We start from the raw sequence: 26,513 nt of genomic DNA, 5'->3' as shown, positions 1-26,513 counted from the left end.
TATGAAAATATCTCTGGAGCCTCAAGATTTAGAAGTAAATTGCATCTATAATCTGCCAAATTAAGCAACACTATATGTAAATTCATGAAAAACAGCCAATTGATTTTGAGTACTCCATACAGATTAACAAATATATTTCTTGCAAACAAAAACAGATATCAAGAATTCAAGAAGAAAAGAAAACTGAGTACATTTATTTGGTCCAATATTCAAAACAAGACTGGAAAATCATAAAAAACATAAAAAGAATAGCTAAATAAATGACATTTATGAAAATAAAAGAAATATTCATCATCACATGATACCTGTTTATACTATATAAATGATCTAGAGAGAGGACCACAATATCATTACATTTCGAGTATTCTATGAATTAACAATTTTCAAAACAAAAGTTCCATAACAATACTGTCTGGTTAAGGAAGAGCATGTTTTTTCTCTTATTTCCTGTCATCTATATTTGTCCCTCTTTACTTTGGCCTAATTCATCCGGTCAAACATCAAGGCTTAACAGAGACACAAATATAACTTCTGCAGCTGTTGCAGTAAAAGTAAATAAATCAGGTGCCATTGGCTCACTCCTGTAATCTTAGCTACTTAGGAGGCTGAGATCATGGTTTGAAGCCAGCCCAGGCAGGAAAGTCTGGAAACTCCACTATACTACCAAAAAAAGGCCAGAAGTGGAGCTGACTCAAGTAACAGGTGTTAGCCTTGAGCACAAAAGCTCAGAGAGAGCCGCCAGGCCCAGCGTTCAAGTCCCATAGCCAGAAAAAAAAAAAAAAAAGTAAATCGGTAATGTAAATTACTACAATTTCTTGAAAGCTAGAGGTGGCATTACACAGAATCCATAATCAAAGAGAAAAGAGCTGAGTGAGCACTGGTGGCTGAGACTAGTTATTATAGCTATTTAGGAAAAGGATGGATAAGGTTTGAGGTTCAAAGCCAGCCCCCAGAAAAATATCCTTGAGGTACCTATCACCCATTAACCAGTAAAAAGCAGGAAGTACAACAATAGTTAAAGTGTTATAGTGCTAGACTTGAGCATAATAACTTAAAAAATAGCCCCAAAGCCTTGAGTTCAAGCTTCTGTACAAGTAATAAAAAAAAGAAGGGAGTGAGTGCTGTGGCTCATGCCACAGGTAAAAGATACCATTGGCAAAAGAAGTCTGTGAGGTTCTACTCTAAAATTAACTTCCAAAAAGTCAAAAAATGGAGCTGTTGCTCAAATACTACAGTGCTAGTCTTGAGCAAAATAGCTCAGGCAAGTTCACTGGGGCCTGATTCAAGCCCCAGGACAACATAAAAAAAATGACTAAAGAGTCAAAATGGGGGTCCCTATGAATACGGACTGAGGAAAGGAACACGATAGACTGAAGGATCAAGGAGCATTCCAGTGCTTGGTGGGAGAGCAATTCATTCTGGAACTAAAGAACATCAGAGGAATTCTCCAACCACAAGAGCCCCAACTCTGCCCCCAACTCCGCCTCCAACTCCGCCCCTAAGCAATTCAGGATTATGCGCAGAGCACATGTGCCCTTGCAGTCAGGCATGCGTAACCCCAGGCAGGGATCCCCGGATGTTGGCTGGGCGTGGGGAGCTGCCGCGGCAGCAAGCAAGCAGCAAGAGACTCCCTGTGAGGCTCTGACTTGCGCCTCGTGAATTCCCACCAGAGCACAGCAGGAGCCGCCGCAGGTGCGGCCCAATGCTAAGATAAGGCTGTAATGAGGACGGAGGGGCCTCGGGGTGCGGAGGGGGTCTCAGGACACAGAGGGGGCCTCGGGGTCCAACATGGAGCAAGGCCGCAAATGAACATGGCGCCGGTGCCGCGTGTCGGGCCGCGGGTGTGGGGCTGGGAGGTTGTGGCCGCGCTACCTCCCGGGGCCGGGGCCCGGGCCCGGGGCCGCTTTGTGGCGGAGGCAGAGGCTTTGTGTGTGTGGGAAGACATGCCCAGACCGAATCTTCCTCAGGAAAACGTCCCCTGAAGAGTATGGCGAAGGTCTCCAGCGGCATAAATATGGCGGATCCACCCTCGCCTCTGAGGAGCCGCGGGGCGGCGGGGGGGGAGGAGAAAGGTGGGGAAGCGGAGGCAGTGCGGGGGGGCCCCGGGGCAGATTGGGGGAAGCAGCCTTGTGGAAATGGGGAATGGGAAAAGACAACGTTCCATGAAGAAATACTGGCAAGTTCCCCAGGATAAAGATGGCGGATCTGCCCTCGCCTCTGAGGAGCCGCGGGGCGGCGGGGGGGGGGGGGGGGGGGGGGGAAGCGGAGGCAGTGGGGTGGGGCGGAAGATTGGGGATTGACAGCCTTGCGGAAATGGGAAAAGAAAATGTTCTATGAAGAAATACTGGAGTTTGCCTGCAGAATAAATATGGCGGATCTGCCCTCGCCTCTGAGGCGCCGCGGGACGGCGGGGGGGGGGGGGGACAGGAGGGGGAAGCGGAGGCAGTGCGGGGGGGCCCCGGGGCCCAGATTGGGGGAAGCAGCCTTGTGGAAATGGGGAATGGGAAAAGACAACGTTCCATGAAGAAATACTGGCAAGTTCCCCAGGATAAAGATGGCGGATCTGCCCTCACCTCTGAGGAGCCGCGGGGCGGCGGAGGGGGGGGAGGGAGCGGGGGAAGTGGAGGCAGTGGGGTGGGGGGAAGATTGGGGATTGACAGCCTTGCGGAAATGGGAAAAGAAAATGTTCTATGAAAAATACTGGAGTTTGCCTGCAGAATAAATATGGCGGATCAGCCCTCGCCTCTGAGGAATGGAGGGAGGAGGGTTGGGGAAGGCACAGTGTCTGTGGAGGCAGCTTGGCAGCAGTGGCGTGGGAAGGGGGAGTGAGATAGCATCAGTGCAGGGCATATTGGGGACTGGGGAAAAAGAAAATGTCCCATGAAAAACTATTTCGAAGTTCACTGACAGAATTAATATGGCAGTTCAGCACCATGGCGGGGAGCGCATTGGTCATAGTGGGATGGCCGAGGTGGCAGCTTGATAGGGGGTGGTAGGAATGGGGAAAAGAAAATGTTCCATGAAGAAACATTGCAAAGTCCACCAGAGGCATAAATATGGTGGATGCAGTTCACACTTCAAAGGCGAGTGGGAAGGGGAGAAGGGTGATGGCATGGGAGGGGGATGCTATATTGGGGGGAGGCAGCAAAGGGGAAAGGAGATATAAAATGTCACATGAAGCAATATTGGCAAGTTTGGTGGCAACATAAGTGTAGCGGATGCAGTCTATGCCTCTGAGAACAGAATGGGAATAGGGTTGCATGCCAGAGGGTAGGACGGCAGCAGAGTGGAAATGGTGAATGGGTAGAAATGTCCCATGAAGAAATATTGTGAAGTTCACTGGCAGCATAAATATGGCTGATTCCCTGGAGACTTCTGAGGGGTGGCAGCAGCTGTGGTGGTAGCAGCGGAAGTGGCAGTGGAGGGGGGACAGAGTAGGGGGCCTGCAGCCTGAAAGAAATGGTGAATGGGCATAATTGTTCTATGAAGAAGATTGGAAAGTTTCCAAACAGCATAAATATGGTGGATCCACTCAATACTAATGAAGTGCAGCAGGGAAAGATGGAGTGTAGCAGGGAAAGGTGGGGTGACTGCAGTAATGGCAATGGTGGCAGATTTACTCGGTGCCTCTTAGACGCCATGGTCGCAGCAGCTGCAGTAGTAGCCACTGTAGAGCTGGGGGGTGGGGGAATGGCAAGGGCAGAGGAGTGGTGGGGATGGAAATTGAATTTGGCTTCTGCCCCTGATTACTTGGTCTCATGTACTGTGTTCAGTACAGTGCAGTGAGGTTAACCAACAACTGAGGAAGGAGGACCCAATAAGCCCTTGCCATCTTGTCAATATTAGAAGCACAAAAGGGCTGTCAGGCTGTAAATATTTTTCCTCTTCTAACATCTCAGAGATATGCAGTTTTTACCCTGTTTTACAGATGTATTGAATTATGTAGAGGAAGGGAAAATTACAAGTACATTCTCATAAATTATATGAAAACTTTGGGAGAACCGGAGGGGGGAAAAACCAGTAGACACACCCACTGATGACTCCACTGTGTTTTCTAGAAAGGATATATTGTTGCAAATGCTAAATTCTGGGCTGGGAGTTAAATCTTGGGCTTGGGAGGATTGAAGGACACAAACAGAAGAGTGTTCAGGCTGCATTCTGCCTAACAGCTCCTTGTGGGTCCGGTCCCTGCCTCATCGGTAAGTTCTGGGAATCTTCTGGAGCAGGTATGCATTGGTCTTCTACCATCATATCCTCTCTTTTCTTTTTCCAGACTGGTGGGGATTTGGAGCTGGAAGGAAAGATCATTTGAGAGCAAATTCCCAAGTTCATCTGGACTTCAGGGTAAGAAATATAAAAAAATTAATGAAGGAAACACTTGCCTGAGAACACAAGTGATTGAATGCAGTCACCTATGTTTACGTTATTGAGATGTTGGTATATTATATATATATATATATATATATATATATATATATATATATATATATATATATATATCCCTAGTCCTTCTGTTGCTCAATAGGATGTGTATTTAATATAGGGGCTATCAGGCCAGAAGCAGCATGTCAGGATACTAGCAGGAATGAGTGTTAACAATGCTAAGAGGGAATGTGTAGACAGTGAGCTCAAGTCAGCAGAAGGAAGGAGCAGCACATAAATACAGCCTTGTTGCACAACTTGACTAAGCAAAGCGTTGTTCATCTGTTTTAGTGTAGATAGGACATTCCAAAACCTTTCTGCTTTTGCAGTCATACCCTCAGAGACTCAACAAAAAATAGCCAGAATTCTCATGGGCACCCTGCATGCACAGTGTACTTTATTGAATTCTGTCCAGTATAGAGACTCCAATTAAGTTATTGAGAATAAACAACAAATGACAAAGAAGGGTCTGTGCCATCTGGGCTCAGTAGTTCATGCCTGTGAGTAAAACTAAATTAGGAGGCTGAGGATTACAATTCTAAGCCAGCCCTACAAGAAACTCCTTGAGACTCATCTTCAATTAGCCACTAAAAATACAGAAGTGGAACTCTCTGTGGCTCAACAGTAAAGCTCAACGACAGCACCCATACCCTCAGTTCAAGCCCCATGATTGGTGTAAAAAATAAGTAAAGTGTGCACCATCTTTTCAGCTCTGGGGGAAGCACAGTAGACCTGGAAGGCTGTGAAAATATACATATCTTCATTCTAAATTTCAAAGTCATGCAGTTTTTTTCTTTGCTGAACAAGTTACTGAATTCTGTAGGAAGAGAAAATGTGCCACATTTACAGATTATATGAAAACCTTGGGAGATCCAGTGGGAAAGTACCTATGAAAGACTCTGTACCAGAAAAGATACATTGTTGCAAACATGAAACTCTGTGCTGAAATCCATTGTGTACTAGAAAAGATACATTGTTCTAAACATGAAACTCTGTGCTGAGAGTTAAGTCTTAGACCTTGGAAGGAGTGAAAGAGGCAAACAGAAGAGTGTTCAGGCAGCATTCTGCCTAACAGCATCTTGTATGTCCCTTCCATGCCTTGTTGATCTGTTCTGGGAATCTTGTGGACCAGGTAAGATCATGGCATCTGTTTTCTTTTTCCAAACCCGTGGGCATTTGTTGCTGGGAGACTGACAAGAACATTTGACAGCCAATTCCAAAGTTCATCTAAAGTGTGTGCTCTGCATCTTGTATATACACTTTTCTAATTTGGGGAGGGGAAGGGAAAAACAACATGCTTAAATAGGGATACCGGTTGACCCATTGTAAACATGAGATGTACAAGACACTATGTTGAAAATGAACTTCGCAACTTGGGGGGGGGGAGAAGGGAGGTGGGGAGGGAAGGGATGGTAGGTGAAAAACAAAGGAGGAGGTAACAATGCTGGATAGGAAATGTACTCATTACTTTGCTCATGTGATTGTAACCCATCTGTTCACTATTTTTATAATAAAAATGTATTTTAAAAAGGATTCTAAATAATGAAGAAACACTCAGCTGAGAACACAAGTGAGCAAATAGTCACCTATGTTTTTAGTTTTTAGATGCTGGTATATTCATGTGAAGTAATCCCTCTAAGCTTCTTACTTCCTAGGAAATGAATTACTATAAGAGATATCAGGCCAGAAGTATAAAGGGATGGTAACCATATTAGGTTAGAGACTATGGAAAATTAGATCAAGTCAGCAGAAGGAAGGAGCCACACATGAATATCCTTAGTGTATAACTTGACTAAGCAAAAGGCTTTGCATTTGCTTAAAGTATAGATAGGACACCTCAGAAACTTTTCTGCTTGCTATAAGCACACTTTGAGAGGCTCAACAAAAGATAGCCAGAAGTCTAACTGGCACCCTGCATGCATAGTATTCTTTAGAGCTGCTATTCTTGGTTTCAAAAGGAGATAAAATAAGCAGTGAAATCTATGCCAAGGAATTATCAGGAGGCTCTATGGAGATGTAAACTAATGACTGAAAAGAATCCACACAGAATATAGAGTTATTAAAGATCTATTAAAGATCTCTTAGTACTTTCTTTGCCCAGGGAACCATTGCCAGGGATCTCCAGACAAGTTCTCCATTATTTTTTCTTTGAGTTTTGGACATACATGTTCTTGACTTGTGTGACTATGTCACATGTCAGTTCAGTACACTAGAGAGAAGACTGTCAAGAGACAAGCATAAGATCCTGAGTGAGAGCCTACATCAAATGGAACTCCATTTTGTCTACTGCTTAACATTATCCCAGGAAAACTGCATTGTGATAAAAAGATAGTCCTTCATTTCATTCCTTTATTGTGCTTCTCTGTGTTTGTAGACAAGTTTATAGACTGATTTAGCATAGTGTTAGAGTCTGATCTGAAATGCACCTGACAAGAATCATGGGAGCAAAAGCTGACAGGCTGCCCATTCCATAAGATCAGATGTGACAGTGCAAAGTTATGTATTATGCTCATTCACAAGGCATTAGGAAAGCTCTGAATGGCAGGTGAAAGCTAACTGTGTTCTCTGGGGCATGCAAGAGCTAGAAACTTAGTTGTAAGTATCAAAGTTCATAAAAGAGGGTTCTTGGCTCCTGCTTAGTTTCTAAACAAGGTTCCTCAGATAACTAGTAGCATCCAACCACCTTACAAATGTCCTTAGGAATTGAGTTTTTTTTCCTTTTCAGACCTGTGAATCCTGAGAAAAGTAAGATGGAGGTGCAAACTTTGCATTTTTTCTTTGTGTCTTAGAAATTGTGGGCTTGGTCTTTGTGTACAGCTTAGTATTGTACCAGGGAAGAGGACACTGCTTTACCAGTAGCTAAGTTTAAAAATACTTAAGAGTCATGAGAGGAAAACACTACTTTGCTCAGACAAAATGGGGCAGATGGCACAGAGTCCAACAGTGACTCTCCTTTGTGAGCCCTGATAATTTTTCTATTCAGTTGACTGTTACTTAGATCCCCATACAAGTCTGAAGGCAGGAGGCCAGTGAAGTCTTATAACACACTTTAGAAAAATATTTATAAGCTGGGCACTGGTGGCTCACACCTGTAGTCCTAGCTACTCAGGAGTCTGAGATCTGAGGATTCTATTTTAAAGCCAGCATAGGCAAGAAAGTCTCTGAGACTCTTAGCTCCAATTCACCACCAGAAAGTAGAAAGTGGTATTGTGGCACAAAATTGTAGAGCACTAGCCTTGAGAAAAAGAGCTCAAGAACAGTGCCCATGCCCTGAATTCAGGTCCCCATGAGTGATGAACAAAAAGAAAAGCATTGATGAGGATTCTGTCAGAATCACTGCAATTGAATTGACCACCCTTCAGTAATCTCACATTTTCCCTTCCTCCCTTAGGCAATTCTACCTTTCTTGTCTGCCTAGCCTCACTGCTGCCTAAGAGTCATCATGCCCAATGATAAGGAGCAGCAACAGGGTTCCCATGACAAAGGCCCTCAGCAGGGCCATGAGCCCCAGGGCCAAGTGGCTGCCCAGGTCTCCCAGGCTGTGGAGGAAACACTGTCCTCCCTCAATCCTGTGGTGACAAGCAGTATGCAGGTGGTTCCTGTTGAGGCCCCCGATAATCCTGGGGATCCTCATAGCTCTAGCCCCTCTTCCACTGGCATTCATGGTGCCGAAGGAGGTGAATGTGATGAGAGCTCCAGTAGCGAAGAAGATGAGTCTACCCCATATACCATAGAGGCTCTTCTGGATAAGAAAGTGTCTTTCTTGATGAATCTCATGCTCCTCCATTATCAACGGAAAGAGCCATTAAGTAAGGAAGATATGATGAAGTTTGTCATCAGAGAGCATGAGCTCCTGTATTCTGCAATCTTCAAGAAAGCCTGTCTGCGCCTTGAAGTTATCTTTGGCCTGGAAGTGAAGGAAGTGGATGCCACCAACCGCTGCTTTGGCATCTACAACAAAGAAGGCTTCACCTATGATGGGATGCAGTGTGGAGAAGTGGGCATTCCCAAGACCGGCCTCCTGATATTTCTTCTGGGTGTGATCTTCATGAAGGGCCACCGTGCCACTGAAGAGCACATCTGGGAAGCTATGAAGGAGATGGAGATCTGTTGTTGCAAGAAGCACTTCATCTTTGGCAATCCTAAGCAGCTCTTCACTGATGAATTTGTGAAGGAAGGGTACCTGGAGTACCAGAAGGGGCCTGATAGTCATCCTGAGAAGTATGAGCTCCTGTGGGGTCCAAGAGCCTATGCTGAAACCACTAAGATGAAAGTCCTCGAGTTTATGGCCAAGGTTCGTGGGACTGATCCCACTGATTTCCCATCTCTCTATGAAGAAGCTCAGCTTGAGGAGCAAGAAAGAGCCCTCTCCCAAGCATCAGGCCATGCTGGCTATGGTTCTGCATCTACTGAATGCTAGAATGCCATGACCAGCAAATTCACACCTAATGAGAGGTAGTTTCTTCAAGTAGTTGCTTCATGATAGATGTTAGTGTTCAAAGAATGTAGGCCCTAACAGAACATACCATATATCTATTTCGAATTTTTTTGTAAGTAGTGATGATTGATTTTATATCTTTCATGTTTTTATCTTGAAATGATTTGTCTTTAAGTAGAAGTTATTAACCTCAAGTCTCAAAAGTTTCAAAATAAATTTAGTCTGATCTGTAATACTGTTTGTTAGGTGAAGTAATGCAAGTTCTCTTTACATTGTGAAACATTGTAAAGGATTCATTTTATTGTGTGTACTGGAATAAAATAGTATGCATTTCTACCGCCAATTCTTTGGAAATTGGGAGAATTTTAACTTAAGATCTTTCATGCCAATAAAAATAGAAAATTAACTATAGGATTAGTTTCCTTTGTTATTTAGTGTATTCTCTAAAATGTGTGAACTGTAAACAGTTTTCATAGCTCATTTGATTATTTACAAAAAATAAACCTCAATAAATTTGATCACATATTCATTCTTTTATTCTATATGAATAAATTTGATATTTGTGTTCTAAAGTACTCTTGTTTTTTTATTGTGAACAGACTCTACAGAGGGGTTACAATTACATGGGCAAGGTAATGAGTACATTTCTTATCAAACATGGTTGCCTCCTCCTTTGTTTCCCCTTCCCATCCCTTCCCATCTGTCCCTCCTTTCCCCCCAGTACTCTTGTTATGAGTGAAGGCTGGATTAGCAAGAGACAAATATCATATCTTAGATGTAACTGTCTTACAGACACAATGGTAGTATCTTCAGATACATAAAAGAAAACTAAAAACTAATAACCTGTGGTTCAGGTCTCTAATCTTAGCTACTTATTTCCAAGGATTGTGGTAGGAAGATTTCCCAGTCAGGGAAATCCATGAGACACTAATCTTCAATTAAATAACAAAAATATCCCAAAACACAGAAATAGAGCTGAGGTTCTAGTGGTAGAGGTCTGGCTTTGTGTGGATAATGGTAAGGTACAGTGGTCAGACCCCGAGTTCAAGTCCTCATACCAGCACACATTAAAAAAAAACACAAAACATAACAATTCAAGGGAAGTTTGAGTTGGCTTATCCTGGAATCCTTACTTTCTGGGAATTCATTTTGAGGAGGCTCTCAATTTGAAACCAATACATGGAAAAAGTTTATTAATAACCACTTCTCAACTCATAGCTCAACTCATAGCAGCATCTGCTATACTCCAGTATCCCAAGCTATTATGGGAGGCATATAATAGGAAGGTCACAGTTCAGACACATGCTAGGGAAAAAGATATCTTACCACAAAAGTAAACAAAGCAATGTGAGTTATTAGAGTCACAGCTTTGCAATGGACCACACATAGCAAGTGTAAAGTAAAAGATATGGTTAAGAGAAAGCAAGAAATCTATATGGATGACACGTCACCTAGATGGTTTTTTTAATATTTAATTTTTGGTAGTAATTGATAGTGAATTCAGGATCTCTCCTGAGGTTAATAGGCATATTTAACCTCTTGAACCATGACTGCAGCCCACTTTTGCCTTGGTTGTTTTCAAGCTGGGATCCCACTTTATGTGCAAGGGAGCTTGAGCTGCAGTCTCAACTTGTGTTCCTCCAGTCACTGGTCATAAGAGGCACACACCACTCCACTTAGCCATTTTACTTGCCTATTCCTGGGAACACAGGCATATCCTATTGCACCCAACCATTGAGGTGAGGTTTTGTAAACTATTTCTCTAAATAACCTCCAATCTATACTTGCAAATAGCAAGATTTTCAGAATAGAGCCATCTGATGTGTCTCATACGATGTTTAAACTATGGCAATTTGGGTTTTTCAGAAATTTCAAATTCTTCACTGAATTAATATTGTAAAAGCTTCTGGATGGATCATTGAGACTGAAGTGATGAATGCTCCAACTTTCTCAGCTTTTATGCCCAAAGGCCTTGAATAGAGAAAATGTTGATAATATTTTTTGCTAAAGTATATTACTTGTAACGTTGCAGCATATTCTCTATTTTCTCTCCTGTGCAATTCATTAATGAACAATGTTTTCTTTGTGTGGTTGGTTGCTTGGTTGGTTTGCTTTGCTTTCTGTTACTGAAACATGGTATTACTGCAGTTTAGGCTGGCCTTAGATTTATTTTATCTCTCTAGCTAACCTCAAATTAACAAGACACCACTCAAGTTCTGTATTAAAGTTATGTGCCATCATATTTGGAACTAAACTAAATGTTTTATACATATCATTTCCAAGGAGTTTTCCAAAAATAAGCCTGAATTTCCCTTGAGTTTAGGCACTAGAACCCAGTAAGGGAGTAAGGAAGGAAGCTGTCATTTCCTAAGAGAAATTCCACAGAAAATTTCAATAGGATATTTTCCAGGTAAATTTTCAAACAATGAAAAAGATAAAATATGTGGCAGAGATTCAATGAATGAAAAAGTGGATTTTATGTTTAAAGGCAGCTGTGCATTGGGAAAATTTAAGTTTCTATAGAATGTGAAATAAATCTACTGAGGGGGACAACCAAAATTACTAATCAAACTGAGTAAAAATTTTATAGTTTTACTTGTAGGGGAACATTTCTATTTCTTTGTATACTTCATAATTAAAAGTACTTTGTTTTTCAAGATACATTGGACTTAGATAACATATGGACAAATGAGGGTTGAACAACATAGAATTGGATTAATCAGAGTAAACACTGCTAATTATTAAATAGTACTAAAATATTTCATGCATTTCTCATACATAGTAACTTCCCTGAACAGGATAGAATAGCCCTAGAAGTTAGGATTTATTAAAACACATGTTAAGCACTGAATACATAAATCAGTGACTAGACCTCTTCTATGCATTCATCTACAACAAACTAAATTCTGTTTACACTAAGGCTATCTCTTGAATGATTTCTCTTATCACGCTTAATGCTACTCAATATATAATAAGAAATAGGTTACCAATGGAAGTAAAATGTCTTTGTAAAGTAAGGCTAATATAAGGTAAAAGCATACACAAGGGGTATCTGTGAGCTTCATTTATCTAGAGAAGTTCTTCCCATTGCTGCAGGTTCCTTCAAAGCTGATTCTAGGGTGTGGCAGACTTCTGTAGTGTGGTATTTTTGGGACATTTTGGCAACCTTTCCTGAGGTCTTTGAATATGCTCACTTTTCTGAACAGGAATCTGGTCTGGGGAATCTTTGCATCCTCCTCTGAAGGCTATTCCATCTTCCCATTGCAACAAGTATTGAAGAATCACTTGCCCTGCTCTTGAATTAGAGTATTCCATCCCCTTGACAGTATATTCCTTCTGTCTGTCCTCCTATGATAATAACATATACACCAGTTGGGAGAAAAAGTTGACAGGAAAAGTTAGGCCTGACTTCCCTTCTAGTCATTTCTACCACTTCCTGAAAATATTTTTTCAGGTAACTAATGAGAGTAATCTAATTTGCTATGTGTTAATTTGATGGATAGCTTTATGAAGTTGAAGCAGCTTTTTTTTGGGGGGGGGACTGATCCTGAGGTTTGAACCCTGGATCTGGGTGCTGTCCCTAAGCTTTTGTGCTCAAAGCTAGTGATCCACCACTTGAGCCACAGCCTCCAATTCTAGCATTTTGGGGAGATTTTTGGAGATAAGAGTATCACAGATTTCCAGGGCTCACATTTTAGCCACTTGAGTAGCTAGGAATATAGGTATGATTCACTGGTGCCTAACTGAAGTTTTTGCTCGAGACTAGCATTCTACCACTTTGAGCCACAGCACCAATTCCAGTTTTCTGGTGGTTAATTGGAAATCATAATCTCCAGACTTTCTTCCCCAAGCTTGCTTCAAATTGCAATCCTCAGATCTTAGTTTACAGAGTAGCTAGGAATACAGGTGTGAACTGCCAGCATCCTGCTGAAGAGGTAATTTTTAAGCCACTGAGAGATTTCAAGTTGAATTTTTATAAATTTAAGTTTCAAAATGAATCATTATCTGTGACTTATGGCCTACGAATTAGCTTCGCTATGTGCTTGAATACAGTGTATAAACTTTTACAAATGTCAGCTCCAAAGAGTTTCCAAAACATATGTCTGAGCATTTCCTGATATTAAACAAAATCCATGATAATAAAATACTTTGCTAAAATCTGTCAAGAATTAAGGTTTAAATCTTTTTGAAAAATATTAATATATATGTCTGCCCTGCAATTTTTCAATTGTAACAAAAGGGCAAAAATTTTGTTGGCTGAAATTATGAAAAACTGAGGAATCGGTAAAACTTTTTATTATTTTTTTTTGTTGGTTGTGGGCTTGAACTCTGGGCCTGGGCACTGTCCTTCAGCTTCTCAGCTCAAGGTGAGCATTTTACCACTTGAGTCACAGTGCCACTTTAGGTTTTCTGGAAGTTAATTGGAGGAAAGAGTCTCACGAACTTTCCTGCCCAGGCTGGCTTTGAACTGTGATCCTCAGATCTAAGCCTCCGTAGTAGCTAGGATTACAGGCATGAGCCACCAGTGCCCAGCAAAACTTTTTGTAATTAAGTCTCATTCATCAATGACAGGAAAAGCCAAACGCTATGGAAACCACTGTGTAACAAAATCTTTGATGCTTTACTAAAATTTCTGTACTTTTTCCAACAGGGAAAAATATTTTACTGGCAGGCATACTATTTTTGCTTAAGAAAACTATAAGAATTCAACCCTCCTGTCTGTCCTATTCATAGTACTAATTGTCCCAGAAGAAGAATTTTTTTTTTACTGATTTCTAGGGGTAACTGTGCAAGTATTAAGGCATGTTCAGTTTTGGAAAATAGTAGAATGAAACTTTTTCTAAACAGTTCTCTAAGAAATGTATAGACATGAAACTTAAGTGCATATTCATAATGTTAGGAATTTTTAAATGCTTTTTCAGAAGGCTCAGTCCTTTCAGACCCCAGATTAATGCAATGAGATATAAAGAGTCTTCATATACCCAGTTGTACATGGAAATTCTTGTCAGTTTGAAGCCGTCCAAATTGACGGGTAATGGCAACTCACAGTGGTTTAAATTTACATTTCACTAAGTAATTATGTTTGGCATAATTGTATCTGCTCATTTGGCACCCATGTTGTATGTGGTAAAGTTTGTTTTTAAGTCTTGTGCTGGGAGGCTGATACAAGGTGGAAGAAAGGGCAATACCAGAGCCTTGTTTCCTCATGCAGAAATACAAAGCTCCAGACAAGAAGGCAAGACATCAGTACCTAGCTCTAATGAAGAAACATCAAACTTATAATTCAGGAATAGGAGAAAAATCGAAAAAACTGCAGGTCTGCATAACCAGGTCCCATCACAACCCTCTGGGCTGCAGCCCACCACTCTGTGTGAATTATAGCTTGGCCTTCAATGTCTGCTCAGTGAAGATCCCCACTTAGAACCAAACCATATTCAGTTTAGGTCTCTGCTTGGGAAAGTGCAACACACAAAGCAGCCCTCAACTTGGCTCAGAACTCCAACCCAGGTCTCTGCTTGGAGAAGCCCACCTAACAACAGCACAGTGTAACAGAGCAACAACTTCATAGGAGAAACCAAAAAGGATACCACATGAGCACCAAGCACTGTAAGTCACATACTTACTATCTCTGGTTGGCCTGTTAGAAGGGTTGGGGAAGAGCTCAAACCCTGGCTCAGAAGCAGGGATTGGACATAGGAAGATGGGGGAGGGAGCATAAACAAGAGACAAAATTCTGAGCTCAGAACCCAGAGATTGTGCAGATCTCAGCTTTACCATCAGCAAAGTAAGGGTTTAACCTCCCTCTGACTGTCAGGAATTTGCATTTGGGGGAGTTTTGGAAAAGGGACAAAGTTTGGTGATAGGCACTCAGAGAAAGCAGTGGTCTGAGCTGGAACTAGGCAAGAGAATATTCAGCCACTGGTGAGGTAGGGCATGGGTAAACCAAGGACAAAGGACAAAGCCTGAGACTTTTATATAAAGATCACACCAGTTTTGGTCCATACCCTTCCCAGAGGATTTAACTTCCTGCTGGCTTGTGACAAAAGGCATAGCAAAGGCTTCCAGCCAAGTCACTCCCAATACAGATAGAAACTGATCCTATGTGGAACAGATAGAAGAACAGAAGGTCAGTGCTCAAAACCGGAGTCTCTGTCCCTGAGCTCAGCTCTCAGGGCTAAGGGAAAATCAAGCCTCTAGCTGGTGCTAACTAAAACCAGAAACCAGGCCAGAAGACCCCAATCTCAGAGTTCTACCCCTGAACTCAGTCACCAGGGTTGAATGAAAAGCTGAATTTTGAACCCCAGCATTGGTCTCATTGGGGGCATTAACCCCAGGAAAGGGTTTATCTGAACAATGACAGCAAATGTGTAACACTCATGAGGGAAAGGCCTTGGTGAGGAGTCTAATGCCAGCCTGTGGGCACAGAGAGGGCTCTCTAAAAGCTCACAACCTTGGTGCATCCATGAAAGGGACACTGCGGCCACCCACAGCACAAAGGGGCAACGATCATCTAAGCTCAACTTTACAGTCCTGAGCAGCACAGTACTGGCCTTGGGGTGGGGTGGGGTCTGCATGCAGCTGGACCCAAAGCCTCTGTGTTCACCCCTCACATGAGAATCCACCACCCACAGTATCAAGGATATCACCCACACCAGACAGCTTCAAAAGCTAGCTGGGGAATCCATATGTACCATAGTGCCACATCCACCTCAACCAGCAAGGAAGACACGACCCGGGATTCTTCTCAAAGCAGTTTATTCAGGAACCTTGTTTGCTAGCTTTTCCCTCTAGCTTTTCTCTAGCTTCTCTCTCGCCCCGCACCCGCACTCCGGTTATAAGCCTCCTGGATGGCCAATCCCGAGGTGCCACATGGCAAATACCAACAGGGTCGCAAACTCGGAAGCAAGCCAGTAGCCAAGCCATAGCCATATAAGGAGTTGTTTTTCACAGAGAGCACTCGCCATCGGGAAGGTGGAAGGTGGAAGCCAGCGCCATCTTAGGTCGTGGCCGTGCCATGGGGCCCGGCCATCTTTGGTCGGCTCCCGCAGCTCTCCACAGCTCCCCCTTTTTTGTTTTATTGAGCGACAGGTAAGAGTAGAGGTTGGGCCTCTGTCTGAAACATTAATGAGAGGACCTTGCACTGGTGTTCGCCTGAGGTGCGCGCCTTCCCCAGTGACGACCAGGCCCATCCGATGCCTTTTTTGCAGAGGTGGGATCTTGGGCATCAACCCACTTGCAACCCAACATGCCCTTCTTGGGCTCACGCCAGGAAGTGATTCCCATGTGCAGTGCGTTTGCCCAATTGCAGTGTGTTTGCCTTATACTCTGTGCTATTCTCTTAATGTGGCAAGCCACACGTGAGGGGACTGTCCGGCCTCAATGGCAGTGAAGGCCTGGACCACCATAGCCATACTTCTACGCTGCGAGCTCCTAATCCCGTATATGCACCATAGGCACAACAAGATCACCAATGCCAGGATACCAATAAGGGAGCCTATTCCCGCCCACTCCTTCAAATGATCCACAGCTGTCAAAATCCAGGAGGAAACATCTTGCAACAGGGCATCCGGGTGGAGTTTACCGCGACAATGGCCGATCGTAGCTGCAATATCAATTGGTCGAATTCCCCCATCCAGTTGCCTAAAAGATAACTTGACAGTTGTTTAGACAAATTTGCTGCTTGGGTATAGTTATAATACTGAATAGCAGTAATACAAAGCCCTTCATATTTTTGAACACATCCCAGCTGAGCCAACTGCCACAGGACATCAACCTGCTCCTGCACAAGGTCAACCCTTTGATTTAGCAGCATCAGTCCTCCTTTTAATTGTGCAATGGCCACTTGTTGTAAATTCAGAGCTCTGGCTGTAGTAGCTGACAAGTTATTTAAAGTCTGAGCCGTCTGCACAGTATGTGACATGGCGACATCGGCAGCCGTCGCACTCGCAGCAGCCACAGCTATAGCAGTTACAATGGCCGCAGTGATGCCAAAAATCTCTCTTATGCCTAAACAAGGTTACAGCTTGAGAAGCATCTACTGGCACAGGCACCCAACGCGGAATGCGTGCAACTATAGCTAACAGATACTGAGAACTCTAGCAGGTAGCATAATAGCAGGTTTCATTAGTACAAGCATATACATCATCTGAACATATAGAGATGTTGTTAATTATCAAAAACACAAAAGGGGAAACCACACACACGGGGGTAGGCTGATAGCTAATTACCGTATAATTCTTACTAAAATGACAATTGGCACCCACAGTACGAGCAGTACGAATCAAATTACAAGTCATGTTTGCTATAAAAAAATGACCTCCTTGCAGCATAACTATAGGTTCGGCCTGCAAGCAACTTCCATTAAGACCACATAACAGCCAATTATTAAAGGGATTAATTCCAGCCCTAAATACTACACTAGCATCGGACAAGACACTAGGGGAGAATGAAAAACGCTCAGACTCATCAGCCCAAACAACTTGTCATGATTGGCAACCTGTCCAAGGCCAAGCTTCCCCCATACGGTCAGGCAAGCAAAAGGGGGCCCATTTAGGTTGTTTAACACTCCACGGGTTCTTGCTTAACTTTAAACTTTCATAATATCTGCCTAAAACAGTACCAACAAATCCAGTAGCATTTGCCCAAACCTCAGTTGATCTCGGATTCCCATTCCAATATCTAAAATAAGCGGCTGGGGAACGAGTCAAGGCTATGCAACTACCATTAAAGGTCACATCACTTAAGCGAAAGCATAGCGTGCCTATCAAGCTAATTTTTCTAGCTTCACCTATCCCTGCCATTTCTTTATCCTCTGGGTAAAAGGGAAGGTTAAGAGTCTTATTTGTGGTGAAAAATTTAGGGAAAAGAGAGGCGTCATGTCTCACGGGCATGGGCCTCGGAAATGCAGACAGTATCCCCCACCTCGTTAAGTGCAGGTTGGCTTAGCTTTTTTATACGGCTCCTTCTCATCTGTTGAATAAGTGCTCTCACTTCTTCCTCCTCTAACTCGCTGGAACTTTCTCTTTCCTTTTTTAGCTCAGACAGTTTTGGGTATAGTTGTCTCCTTTTGCCCTGTTCACTGTCTCCCTTTTCACTGATCGCCTCCTCTGACCTCTCCTTCTGTAACTGCTCCAGTACTGACTGTCCATTTTCTATCATCTCACAGCAGCTCTGATCCTCCAGGCAGCCCCTAATCAATGCCCAAATGGGGCAGACTCCTGCCCTTAATGTGCCCTGTTTATAGGCAAAGTCCAAATCCCTCCCTAACTTTTCCCACAGAAGCTGCTGTAAGGCTCCTGGACACTATGAACCAAGGAGCTACAATGTTGCATGCATCAAGGAACCTCTGTAAAGTATCCTTTTTTAACTTCAGCCCTTTCCAGTGTAGCAGCTCTTCCAAGGCCAGAAAAATTGGATGTGATGTCGCAGAGCCCATTTTAGTAATTAAAAAATTTTATCTTTTGTTACTTTCACTTTAGGCCTGTATTTCTTCCCGGGTTTCCGCTCTCTCTTTATCTACAGAGAAGAGCCCCGTATTATGCCCGCTTTAATCGCGGATTCCCACTTACCTGGGAACTTACCCCCGCTCTTGTCGCGGATTTCCCTTTTCCTGGGAACTTACCGGTGCACCACCCTGACTGCCAGGAGTTCTGAATCCCTTGTGGAGTTAGTTCCCCATATGGGCCACCAGCTGTCGCATTCACCTCGACCAGCAAGGAAGACACGACCGGGGATTCTTCTCAAAGCAGTTTATTCAGGAACCTTGTTTGCTAGCTTTTCCCTCTACCTTGTCTCTTGCCCCGCATCCGCACTCCGGTTATAAGCCTCCTGGATGGCCAATCCCGAGGTGCCACGTGGCAAATACCAATAGGGTCGCAAACACGGAAGCAAGCCAGTAGCCAAGCCATAGCCATATAAGGAGTTGTTTTTCACAGAGAGCACTCGCCATCGGGAAGGCGGAAGGCGGAAGCCAGCGCCATCTTAGGTCGTGGCCGTGCCATGCGGCCTCGTCATCTTTCGTCGGCTCCCGCAGCTCTCCACACCATAGCACTCAGGGTCTGCTCCTAGGTGACCACAAAAGCTATCCGTTGCTTCTTTCAGGATGCCCTCATCCATAGCCGGGGTGGGCAGGATGTCTAGTGTGGGACACCAATGACAACCCACAGCACCAGGTTTCATGTCGAACTGGCACAAAAGGCTTCTCTATGTCCTAGCATACAGCACCCTGCAACACACTGGGACCAGAGACAATACTCAGCTGGACCCAGAAGCCTTCCCATATATTTCTGGAGATACAAACTATACAGTGCCCTCAGAAAGCCATAAAACCACAACCCACTACCACTGAAGTTAATACCTAAGCTTAAGGACCTCTATCAACCCTGAACCCAAATGCATAAATCACAGCAAAAGATCACAAAATTCATAAGCAATCAAAACAATTGCCACTCTTAAAAGCCATAAACAATTCAGGGAAGGGTTCTAGTGAGAGTGAAGAAGAGACAGAGAACAAAAGAATCATTGAAGTAATGGTGAGAGAAATGGCCAATGAAAAGAGCAGATCCCAAAACAAATAGAAGAATTGAAGGAGGAAATGCAAGATATGCATAAGAAGATAGAAACATTATACACATCAAGGAAGGAAATGAAAGATGAAATTAACACTCTGAGAATTGTTATCATCAAAGAGCTGGGAGACATGAGTGGATCTATTTCCCTATTGCAAAACACTTGAAAGCATAGGTAACAGAAAAAGTACAGTAGAAAGTAGACTATCAAGAGCATAAGATAAAGCAGAGGAATTATAACAAAAATTAAAGGTATGGAAAAATACTCAGACCATAGAAAAGGGATGTCAAGAATTGGCAGATTGGGCCAAAAGATCGAAACTATACAGAGTCGGGAGGCATTGAAAATCTATTTAACAAAATAATACAAGAAAATCTCCCTCATTTCAAGAGGATGTTACCCATTTGACAGGGGCTTATAAAACTCCTAGCAGGCAGGATCTGAGAAGAAATACCTCTAGATACATTGTAGTGAAACTTTGGATTTAAGAAACAAGGAATTAATTTTAAATGAAGAAAAATCAAAGAGGGCACTATATTACAGTGGAAAGAGGAATAAAATTAGTGCAGATTTATGCCCACAAACTCTGAATGCAAGGAGTGCCTCAAGTGGTATAATTCAAGCTCAGAATGACAATTGCCAACCCAAACTGGTATACCCAGCAAAGCTAAGATTCACAATTGATGGAGAAACTAAAAATTTTCACGACAAACAAAAACTAAAGGAATTCATGAACACTAAATCAGCACTACAAAGTATTCTAAAGTGAAACGTACAAACTGAAGAAAACAATCAAAGTCGAGAAAATGCAGCACTGCATAAAAATCACTACACGACTAGATTAGTAAACAAAAGAAGAAGAAAAAAAGCACATTATAGGAAAACAACAAAATACAAAACATGATGTATTTCTCCATAGTAACATTAAACATTAACATGCTCAATTCCCCGACCAAAAGACATAGAGCAGCAGATAGGATCAAGAACAAAATCCATCCATTTGTTGTCCTCAAGAAACTCATCTTACAGTCAAAGATAAACACAAATTCCAAATGAAGGGATAGAAAATGGGCATTCATGCAAATGCATTTGCAAGAATGCCAGAGTAGCCATACTAATATTTGATAAAATAGACTTCTCATTAAAATCTGTATGATGAGCCAAAGAATGTCATTACATATTAATAAAGGGAATGATCCATGAAAAGAGAATCACAGCAATTAATACTCATCCACCAAACAATGGAGCACCTAAATATATTAAACACTTTTAGACTTACAGAACATGATAGTGCACAACACAATAGTGAGAGAATTTAACCTGCCATCTCACCAAAGGATAGGTAAGCCAAATAAAAGAGCAGCAAAAAAAAAGCTCCTGAATTAAATGGCACTGTAACCCAAATGAACTTAATATACACCTGCAGAGTATTTCATCCAACAACCACACAACCACTTTTTTTTCAGAAGCCCCTAGAACATCCTCCAAAATTGACCATATCCTAGGACACATAATAACCCTGAATAAATACAAAAGGATTGAAATAACTCCTTGCATCCTATCTGATTACAATGGAATTAAACTAGTTTTCAACAATGGGATACTTCAAAAACAGTGTTGAGAGTCAAGTACATAGCCCTAAATGCACATATAAAGAAAACAGCACATATAAAGAAATAGCACATGTAAAATACCTCGTGATGCAAGTATAGTTGCGAGGAAAACAGGAACAAACCAAACTCAAAACTACTAGACAGAGAGAGATAGTAAAGATTAAGGCAAAAGTCAATGAAATAGAGACTTTAAAAAACTATACATAAAATCAATGATAAAAAGCTTGTTCTTTGAAAAAATAAATAAAAGTGATACACCACTGGCTAAATTGATAAAGCAAAGAATAGACTCAGATCAACAAAATCAGAGATGCAAAAAGAAGCTTTACAACAAACATCTGAGTAATCCAAATGATTATGAAGTATGTTTCAACACCTGTACTCAAATAGGATGAAAAAACTAGTAGAAATTGATAAATTCCTAGAGACATTAAAAACTGCCTAAGTTGAACTAAGAAGATATAAACCACTTAAACAGGTCTATAACATGAAGCAAGATTAAGGAAGTAACCAGCAGTCTTCCAGCAAGAAAAAACCTAGGTCCCAGTGGATTCATGGCTGAATTCTGTAGAACTTTTAAGTTGATCTAATACATTATTCCTCACAGTTTTCTCTGAAATAGAAAAATGATCAATTCTAAACTTGTTTTATGAAGCCAATAGCATTCTCATCCCAAAACCATGGAGGCATTCAATGAAGAAAATTACACACTAATCTCTCTGATAAACATAATTGCAAAGCTCTTCAATACAATACTATCCAACAGAATGCAGCAAGTAATCAAAAATATAATATATTATGAACAAGTAGGTATCATCCCAGAAATGCAAGACTGGTTTAATATACCCAAAATACATTACATAAACAAAGCCAAAGACAAGAACCACATGATCATTTCAATAGTTGCAGAAAAAAAGCCTTCTACAAAATCCAACATTCATTCATATTAAAAGCTCTGGAGAAGCTAGGAATAGAAGGAACGCACCTCAAAATAGTAAAGATTATATATGTCAGACCAACAAATTAACATCATACAGAATGGTGAAAAACTAAAACCATTCCCTTTCAGATCAAGAACAAGACAAGTATTCCCATTTCCTCCACTTCTCAATATAGTTCTGGAATTCCTAGCCAGATCAATAAGCAAGGAAAAGATACAAAAAGGATTCACACAAGGAAAAAAGTCAAACAATCCCTATTTGCAGATGACAGGATCTTATACCTAAAGGACCCAAAAGATTCCATCCCCAAGCTCTTAAATCTTATTGATGACTTTGGCAAAGTAACAGGATACAAAATTAACCCACAAAAATCAGTAGCCTTTCTGTATACCAACAATGCACAAACAGAGAGGGAAATCAGGAAAACAGCACCATTTTAATAGCCTAAAATATGTAGTAATAAAACTAATCAAAGAAGCAGAAGACTTTTACAGTGAAAACTATAGAAATTTGTAGAAAGAAATTAAAGATAACATCAGGAAATTAAAAGACCTTCCATGTTAATGTATAGGTAGAATCAATACTGTAAAAATGGTGATAATGCCAAAACTTACTTATAAATTCAATACAATCCCCATCAAAATCTCAATTCTTTACCAAGATAGCAAAAACAATCCAAAAATTCATGTGAAACAACAAAATATCTCGAATAGCCAAAGCAATTTTAGGCAAAAAAGGTAATGTTGATGGGCTGGGAAGGTGGCTCAGTGGTAGAGTGCTTGTCTTGCATAGATGAGGCCCTGGGTTTGATTCCTCAGCACCACATAAGCAGAAAAAGCCAGAAGTGGCACTGTGGTTCAAGTGGTAGAGCATTAGCCTTGAACTGAAGAGCTGAGGGATAGTGCCCAGGCCCAGAGTTCAGGCCCCACGACCAACAACAGCAACAACAAAAAAGTAATATTGATGGTATTATAATCCTAGTACTCAAGTTCTACTACAGAGCTATAATAACAAAAGCAGGTTGGTATTGGCACAATAAAAGAGCCAAAGATCAATGGAACAGAGTAGAATATCAGGAAATAAAACCACATACTTACAGTTATCTTAGATTTGATAAGGAAATCAAAAATATGCAGTGAAAAAATTATAGCCTCTTCAATAATTGTTGTGAAAACTAGGCATCCGTAATCAGAAAGACAAAAGTGTATCCTTGTTTGTCACTATGCACAAAAATCAACACAAATTGGAACAAAGACCTCACCATCAGACTTGAAACTTTGAAACTACTGCAAGACTGAGTAGGAAACATACTAGAACTTGTAGGCATAGGCAGAAAGTTTTTGAAGAGTCCCAAGGGCACATTAGATAAGAGAGAGATTTGACATATGGGATTACATCAATCTAAAAACTTTCTGCACCACAAAGGACATATTCACTAAAATTTTAGTTTAGTAAATATATAACCAACAGACTGGGAGAAAATCTTTACCAGCAAAACATTGGACAAAGGCCTAATGTCCAAAATACATGTTGCTCAAGAAACTAAGCCCTTCTAAAGCTAATAAACCAAGTAATAAGTGGGCAAAGAAGCTAGGGAGAGACTTTTCAGAAGAAAAGATAAGAATGGCAAAGAAACACATAAGGAAATACTCATTATTCCTGGCCATAAAGAAATGAAAATGAAAAAAACTCTGAAATTCCATGTCACCCCAGTTCAACTGACCAACATTGTGAAACTGAACAATGACAAACATCGACAGGGATGTGGGGGAAAAATGAATTCTATTGCATTGTTGGTGGAAATGTAAACTGGTATAACCGCTCTACAGAGCAGTCTGAGGTTCCTCAAAAATCCAAACATAGTTCTTCCTTATGATCCAGCTATATCATTCCTGAGCATCTACCCAGAACGTCACATCAAGATACCATAAAGACACTTGCACATCCATGTTCATTGCTGCTCTATTCACAATAGCCAAATTGTGGAAACATCCCAGATGCCCTAAAATAGATGAGTGGATCCAAAACGTGGTACCTATACACAGTGGAATTTTACACAGCCATTAGAATGTAGTATGTCATTTTCAGGGAAAATGAACCTAGAACAAATGATGTTAAGTGAGGTAAGCCAAGTTGAGAGAGAGGCTTGAGTAGTATTGGGTCAGCTGTGAGCAAGCAAACCATAGATAAGTGCCAGTATCTTGACTAAATTGTTTAAAAATGAGGAAGCAGGGTGCCAGTGGTTCATACCTATAATCCTGAACATTGCTGTTTGAAAACAGCCCAAGTGGGACATCCATGAGATGCTTATCGCCAATGAAATTCCAAAAAGTTGGAAGTAGTGCTGTGGCTCAAGTGGTAACCTATTAACATTGAGGACAAAAAGCTTTGGGATAGTGTCTAGATCCTGAGTTGAAACCTCAGAACTGGCACAAAAAATAGGAAGAAAAAAGGAGAGAGTAATAGTTAATACTACTAATGGCATTCACATGGTTTGTGTATGGATTACTGTATTTGAAAATGGTGGTAAAATATGGTGGTTCCATATACAACATATGTAAGTTATATTTATTCTATTTTTCTTTTGTCGATCTTGAGGCTTGAATTCAGTGCCTCGGTGATGTACCTGAGCTCTTTAAGTCAAGTTTAGTTCTCTCCTACTTTGAGCCACAGTTTCACTTCTGGTTTTCTGGAGTTCAGTTGGAGATAAGGATCTCATGGACTTTCCTGCTTGGGATGGCTTCCAATCAGGTGATCCTCAGCTCTCAGCCTCCTGATTAGCTGGGATTACAGACTTGATGCCCCAGTGTCATGATCTATTTTCAATATTAGGCTTTCTAAACGGTGTACCACAATTTCTAATGGTGGCTAGAACCCTCATTTTCATAATGGATTTTGATGTTAAGCACTATTCCATGCATTTATTTGTTTTATCTCATCTGCAGACTTTCATTTGTTAAAGGATCTTTTAGAGTTTTTCAATAATTTTTAACATCAGATTGATCAGTTTCTTACTATTGAAGTTTTAAGTTCTTTGTATTTTCTGGATTACCTACTTTTTAGTAGCTTAATAAATAATTTTATTTCAATATGTGACTTGCTCTTCATTATCTCAAAAATATATTTTCAAAAGCAAAAGGTATTAATTGTGAGGTGATAAAGTCCAATTAATGTTTAGTATTATGATTCATATTTTTGTATCTCAGCTAACAAATTGGAATTAACAGCTGAAAAGATCAAGGTTAAGACAAGTGCTTCTATTGCACTGCAAAGAACAAAAATTGCAATTAACTTTTTAGGTATATCCTTAGCATAAAAATAGGAAAGCCCTATATATGCGCTGTCCCCAAATAAAGAGATGCTGACGAGAACATTTTATGATCAGTTCAAATGTGGCTGCTGGTATGACTTACTTCTGAAACAGAAATTCTACATCTGTTACATCAAGTTAACAAGGGATAAAATTTGGCTATGTGGGCTTATCTAGAGGATCTTGGAAATTTTACCAAAAACTAGGTTCCTTAGGAAGAAATATGCATCCAGCTAAGCAATATGAAAAAAAAACAGTTAATGAGTTCATCAATATAAAGCAGGTGAGTTCTATGCATGCATAGAAATAGCACAATGAAGTCTTTGTACAATTAACATACACAGTTAAAATAATAAAACCTACCATAAAATATCTTTTAAAAAATTTTAAAATATCATTGTACATGCCCGGCACCAGTGGCTTATACCTATAATCTTAATTACTCAGGAAGTTGGGATATTGGATCTTGGTTCAAAGCCAGCTCAGGAAGAAAAGTCCCTATGAGAATCTTATCTATAATTAATAACCCAAAAACTGGTAGTGGAACTGTGTGTGGCTCAAAGTGGTAGAGAGTGCTAACATTGAGCAAAAGAGCTCATAGACAACTTCCAGACCCTGAGCTCAAGCCCCACAAGTACCACCACCAACAACAAAAATCCCATACTCTTAAATTTGAATACCCAGATGAAGTTAAAGAATGTTTAGCAAAATACAAATAAATTAATAGGCCAGTTTTAACTAAAAAAATTAGTTGACAAGTGTAATATGAAATAGTAATCTATAGCCATTGTTAAAATAGCCCTGGATCATCAAGGTTTAGAGGACAGTTGAATCTATAATCTGGTATATTAACACCATATATAAATTCATGAAAACCAGCAAAATGATTTAAGAATACTCCATAATGATTAGCAAACACATTTTTCTGCAAAACAAACAAAACAGATAAAAAGAATTCAAGAAAATAAGACTTGATAAATTTGTTCCAGTATTTCAAAACTGGAAAATAAAAGCAAGGAAAAAGTATAGCTCAATAAATTATATTTATGAAAATAAGAGATAATATTCATCATCATATGGCACCTGCACATATTATATAAATGATCTAGACAATCAGAAGCCCATTACAGTTGGTGTTTTACATGAATACAAAAAATTCAGAAATCTGCCTAACGAAGACCATGTTTTCTTTTCTCTGATTTCTCATCACATGTATTTGT

At 40.9% G+C, this 26,513-nt stretch overlaps 1 protein-coding gene across 2 annotated transcripts; it reads left to right on the top strand.

Annotated features, from left to right (window-relative positions):
* Positions 1-4,122: 4,122 nt before the first annotated feature.
* LOC138839671 (melanoma-associated antigen B16-like) lies at positions 4,123-9,325 on the top strand. 2 transcript variants are annotated; one of them, XM_070039244.1, is made up of 3 exons: positions 4,123-4,199; positions 4,274-4,344; positions 7,814-9,325. In XM_070039244.1, exon 3 carries the CDS (start codon positions 7,865-7,867, stop codon positions 8,840-8,842), a length of 978 nt encoding a protein of 325 aa, XP_069895345.1. In that variant the 5' UTR covers positions 4,123-4,199; positions 4,274-4,344; positions 7,814-7,864; the 3' UTR covers positions 8,843-9,325. The 2 variants fall into 2 exon arrangements, with proteins under 2 accessions (XP_069895345.1, XP_069895346.1); XM_070039245.1 differs by lacking the exons at positions 4,123-4,199; positions 4,274-4,344 and adding an exon at positions 5,483-5,554.
* The last annotated feature ends 17,188 nt before the right edge of the window (positions 9,326-26,513 follow it).

The sequence above is a fragment of the Dipodomys merriami genome, unplaced genomic scaffold (assembly GCF_024711535.1).
Source record: "Dipodomys merriami isolate MVZ:Mamm:240054 unplaced genomic scaffold, mDipMer1.0.p SCAF_3, whole genome shotgun sequence".
Lineage (NCBI taxonomy): Eukaryota > Metazoa > Chordata > Mammalia > Rodentia > Heteromyidae > Dipodomys > Dipodomys merriami.
The sequence above is the reverse complement of the archived record's forward strand: the minus strand, read 5'-3'. Positions and strand labels throughout refer to the sequence as shown.